The sequence below is a fragment of the Metopolophium dirhodum genome, chromosome 3, assembly GCF_019925205.1.
Source record: "Metopolophium dirhodum isolate CAU chromosome 3, ASM1992520v1, whole genome shotgun sequence".
Classification (NCBI taxonomy): Eukaryota; Metazoa; Arthropoda; class Insecta; order Hemiptera; family Aphididae; genus Metopolophium; species Metopolophium dirhodum.
The window spans coordinates 21,291,875-21,297,874 of record NC_083562.1 but is presented as its reverse complement, the minus strand read 5'-3'; the positions used below and the strand labels follow the sequence as shown (position 1 = coordinate 21,297,874).

Sequence of the window (6,000 nt, the reverse complement as noted above, 5' to 3'; positions counted from 1 at the left end):
CTTAATTTTCGTGGAGGGTATATTAATTAATTTAAAAAATGGGACGGAGCATAATATTACACATTTTGGTACTTAGCTTCCAAGTTGCAATATGATCGTTTTTACTGAGCATTTTCTATGGAAAAAAAAAATACGCGCATGTTTCCCTAAACGCCACGGCGACAATTATATAGTGTAATATTATTTGCGTGTATAAAACATTAAGTCACGAAACCGAAGTCACCGGAATTGAGGCGCTGCAGAGAAGGAGACGTCCGGATCATTCAAATATTTGTCTATTTGTCATTGAGTGTCTGTGTGTACAACCCATTGACCGTGACAATAGTAAGTGTAATATCGCGGAGAAAGACGAATAATAATAATAATAATAATAATAATAATAAAAGGAGAAATGATCGACGACGGCTGGTGCAGCGGCAGAGAGAGAAATGAAGACCGCTGCCGCTGCATCTTCGCGTGTCGAGCGCGTTCCCCTTCCGCCAGCCGCCGATCGCTTTTTCCTCCACGCGCGCACACAAACACACACCGGCCCAATACGCGACTATATTATTATTATTATTATATTCTCTGTACCGCATTTACCGCCTTTCTCCTCTCTTGCATTTTTCGTTTCGTACGTTTTTCGTGTGCCCAGTTCATTGCCGCCGGTATTTTCTAGAACGGAGTCAGTAGGTTGTGGCCCTGCTCCAGGTGCATCGTATCAGTCGTACCTATCAGTCCGTACGATATAACACACGCGCAGTCTCGTGCTCACACTCTGCGGCGGACGACCGGCACGCGAATCGTATATAGTATAGTAATTCACTTCTCCAGGGACACTTTAATAAACGTACTCAACGTTGTATCGTATTCATTTTGTCGTATCGGCGTTTTTGTTTTCGTCGCTATAACCATTAAACCGGCATTTCTCTATATAATATTATAATATATACACATCGGGACGGTGTAATGTGCAATTGTTGAAACAGTACTTAAACATACGCGAGAACAAACCGTATTCCGTTAATCGACGAGAGAGTAAAATCTATAGCCTGCGATACGATGAAGAGTCTCGGATTTTCCGAGTACCTTGCCATTTGCTGGTGCCTGTGTCAATGTCTACTATACCACGGTGAGCATAATATTATTTCTTTTATCACTATATCGTTGTTTTTGTATTGACATTATTTTAAACCATACGAAATCGATTCGAATATTTGAAGGTTTTGAAAAATTCCAAGTTCGTTTTCTGTATATATAGGTTACAAAATATTATGACTATTTGATATCTTTCCGGAATATTCATCAAATTTTCTGTTGAAATTAGGTGCCTTGCATATCACTTATTATGCTGTAGTATAATACCAACGTTTTATATGTTTATAATACATTAACTACAGATCTATGCAAAACAAAATAATAATCTATGATACTATTAAACATTTTTAAGTACTTGCATTGATATATGCTAAAAAATGTGTACACGATTACAACACACTACACATTTAAATAGTTAATAATTTCATAACTTAACTAACTAATTAAAATTATATTTTAGAAAATCAATAATAATTTTGATGATAACAGTCATTATTATTCTTAGCTAGGCAGTAGGTACTAAATAAATTTAAAAATTAGGCTTGTTGCAAGTTGCAACAAATAAATATAAGAACACATAGATTTCACAAAAATAGTTTAAAGTTTGAATTACTTTTTTTTCTACATACCTAACTAGATTTAGACATTTGCGTTATTTAAAATATTTAAATATTTACAATATTTTTAATGTATTTTTCGGGCAATAATTTATAAAGATATATGTAAGTTAATTTAAAACTATAACTAAAATCAAAATATTAATTTTCAATTTATTGCTTCAACAAATTTTTATGGTAATTACTTATTATTTTCATAGATGTCGAATGAAACTCATTTGCTGTAGCCACTGTAGGTACCTATACTCAAGGCTGGGCAAGTTAACGATTTTTTTTAACTCGTTAAGTTAAGAGTTAACTTTGAAAAAAAAACTAACTTAACTTAGTTTAAAGTTAAAATTTGCTAATTTACAAAAATAAAAATTCCAGACACATAATATGGATTATTAGATAGTTTTTCTTTACGCTCGAGAAAACTACTGGGGAAGTTTAAAATGATACATCAAAGCAAAAACCCATTCAAAAATTTGCATTATTCTTCGGACAAAAATTAACTTAATTTAAATACTTTTGAAATAAAATTAACTTGAAGTTAACACGTTGATCTTGAAAAAAAGTAACTTATTAAGTTAAAAGTTAATTTGAAAAAAAAGTAACGAGTTAATTAACTTGATTAAAATTCACTTAATGTTTTGACTTAATTTTAACTTTTAACTCGTTAAGCCCAGCCTTGTCTATACTTAATACAATAATACATACTTTTTAATTATATATTTTACATTTTACATGCTAATTATAAATAAATTGTACTATATAAGACATCAAATATATTAAATACATGACTTCATTTTTTAATGGACGAAATTCATCAAATATTAAATAGTTGTAAAAACGGAAATAGGTACCTATACTATATTATTTTATTTTATGCTATTGCCTATTGATAATATAAATAATAATTTAATTTAATATAATATTATGTAAGTAAATATACTGGATGTATCGTATTACGTACAGTTGTTCAATAGCACTTCGTAATCAATTAATTTTTGAAATTTTGTTTAAAAATATAATATTTACTCAAAAGCCAAAAGGTCATAAACCAGCTCGTAAATATTTCATTGATGATTTCTTTCTTATCTGTTAATTACATACAAGATTTCTTCCAATAACCAATAATTACAAACCGTATATTAAGGGAGTCAAGATCAAGAAATCAAAAGTCGATGCGGATAATTCATTTTTTTTTATTATTTGAAAGAAAAAAAATTACACGTTTTTCCAGTTCAACCAGATTTTCCAATCTAATAATATACCTACCAACATTGCAGCTTTAAGAATTTAAACAATCTTTATGCTAAAAACTTCGCCACTGCCTGACACAACTATGATTTATACTTCATCACGTCAAAACCTTTGTTCGTTCCAGGTAGGCCGCAGGGTTATGCAATAAATATTACATATAGGTATATATGATATATAATTCAGTGTATATCATATAAGAAAAAAATATTACAAATGTTTTATCAAAAACCGTGTTCTGTTCTATGGACATTGTCACAATATTTTATTTTACAATCTTTCTGAATTAGTAATTATAATAGGTAAATATTTACATTTGCCAAACAGGACTTAACGGTTAAAATACTGGTTGAACCGGAACGTATGTAAATGTGTGTATATATACATATTATAGACAGTTACGTGTACCTATTTGATTTCAAGTATAACATTTGTCCCTAAAAATGGAAATCAGATATTTAACTTTATGTAATAAGAAAATCAAAACGTTAAAAAGTAACTAAATATTTACGTTGAACCAATTAAAGTGTGACTATACCGATGATAAGAATTAATAACATAAATTGTTAACCCTACCTACAGATCAAATTATGTGTATGAAGATCCTTTACTTAGATGTATGCAGAATAATATTTCTGATCCACCCTATACATAATTGTTTTATTTAAGTGCCCCAAGCTGCGTTATTTGGTATTTATTTAGTTGTAATAGTTGTATCTATATTTATTAATTTATATATATATTAAACGGGGTAAATCATTTTGTAGAATACAGTAGTGTGAATGACAAAAAGATTTAGTATTACAGTATCGGTAATTAACATAATATTATAAAATTAACTAACGAATTTACATAAAATTATTAAACATTAAAAATAGGTAGTATAAATCAACATGAAAACAATAAAAATGAATTTGAAACTGAATTTAAAGCTAAATATACAATGTTAATGATCTATTATAATATATTGTTGTTTTAAAAACATTATATTATCTTACTCATCTATAAAAAGACACATAAATATATTATATTAAATTTATATACGTAAATACATATTATTTATATTCACTCACATTAACAACTAGCAGTTTAATCACGTTATTGTGAGTTTTTCAATTTTATCATCAGAACTCTGTATCATTTATATATTACTCCAGGGTTTTGAATCAGAAAATAAACCACCTACATACACATTACACTGTAGGTTTTGAATTGCGATGATAGGGAAAAATATGGAATAATAATTTTATACGAAACTAACTACTAACACAATATAATATCGTCTAAACATACAAGACACGTCAGTGAGATAATCATAATAATACTTTATATTCAGAGATTTTGTGCTGTCTCTAGTCCGATTTGTCACAAGTGCACATTTGTGCTGTTGCCGCATACAACGCACACATATATAATCATATATAAGACGTATGATTTTTTTAGATGCAATCTTATTTTTATTTGCCGTAACTCTAACAAACAAGATCCGACAAGATACATATTATTATTATTATTACTATCATGTAGGCGGCGCCCATTGAAATGACAAAGCATCACGAGGGACACACGTTTATGTATCGTCTACGGACGTACTATGCATTGCATACCTAGGTATAATGGGCGAAAGGTCGATGTCAGTGCACACGCGGCCATCGGAGTAGTAGTACCTATATATACGCCTGCACGTGTACGCGTAACAAGTTCGTGTTATATAAACCATTGGTGGACGGGCGAAGGGAAATGGATACGTTGCACTAGTGGTGGAGACGCGTGGTGTTGGCGAGGGAAACGCCAAAGAGGAAGAGAAAAAGCTTCACAAGATACCAATAATGGAATACAACGGCGTATATGACTAATAGGAAACTGGTTGCATATTATATCCGACCGTTGGAGATGGTGACATAAATCTAAATTATTAACTGAACTACGCACACTACAAGATTTATACAAAACATTACTTGAGTGTCATTACGATAACAAAATTGCCATCATAAATTCCTAATTAACTCGTGGCGACTGGCGATCAGTCGATATCTCTTAAATAAGTACATAGGTAACAATCTACACAATATTAGTTACCTATCCTAAAATAAATTAAACACATTAAAGTTTTCGTTGAATACACTAATAAATATTAGTGAATAAATATTTATATAAATAAATATAAATAAATATAAATTTACATAAATAAATATTTATTAATATTCTTTTATGCAGACATTCATTATCAATTTGTATGAAAAATCTTTTGATCGATATTCATAAGAAAAAAAACCAACAAAATGATACTTTTTACAAAAATCAAAGTTTAATAAGAAAATTAACGGTGATCTATGAATATTGTTATTGTGTACTGTAAAAATGTATCTGTTAATGATTAAGATTGTCATTAATGCAATATCACGTAACAAAAAATTACACGTTATACAAAAGAAGCAAAAATCTAATTAATTAATTCCAGAGAAAAAATAATAATGATCGAAACTTATTTCCTCAGCAATTTAAAAATGAATATTTAAAATATAATAATTTTAATGCTATTCCGAAGTATTACAAAAAAAAAAATGAAGATGCGTGATATTGCGGTAACAACTAGGGTGTATTCGAAAGGAGGAGAAGTGAAGTCGTGAAGAGAGTTGTCACCTCGTGGTAGCTTTTTAAAAATTGTTATAGTTTTTTAATGTTAATTTTTTTATAACTGAACAGTTTTTGATTACTAATGCATATAGGTACATATTATATATAATATACTATTTACTAGGTAATAATAAGTTAAAAGATTATAACTAAATAGATAATATCGTATTATATTTTGTCGAATTTTACTATGTTATTTTTAATATTGGAGTAATTTAAGCTTTTACTGAATATGAAGGTCAGAATATTATTATTTAAGGCCCTTGTAGGATTTTCTTGATATTTTAGTGTTAAAATAAGTTACGAGCATATGAATTGTGTACATTTTAGTAAATTGTAAAATACTCAACGAACTTGGTTCAAAATTAATTTATCGAAAAGCCTTACGCTGACCCTACTTAAATAATAGTCTTACCTATATATTTGA

The 6,000-nt window shown here is 29.2% G+C and overlaps 1 protein-coding gene across 1 annotated transcript in view; it reads left to right on the top strand.

Annotated features, from left to right (window-relative positions):
* Positions 1-652: 652 nt before the first annotated feature.
* Positions 653-6,000, top strand: part of LOC132941542 (serine protease inhibitor dipetalogastin) — a 28,756-nt gene continuing 23,408 nt past the window's right edge. The window contains exon 1 of the mRNA XM_061009642.1: positions 653-1,111. Within this exon, the coding sequence (XP_060865625.1) occupies positions 1,042-1,111 (70 nt within the window). The 5' untranslated portion in view covers positions 653-1,041. The remainder of the gene's footprint in view (positions 1,112-6,000) is intronic.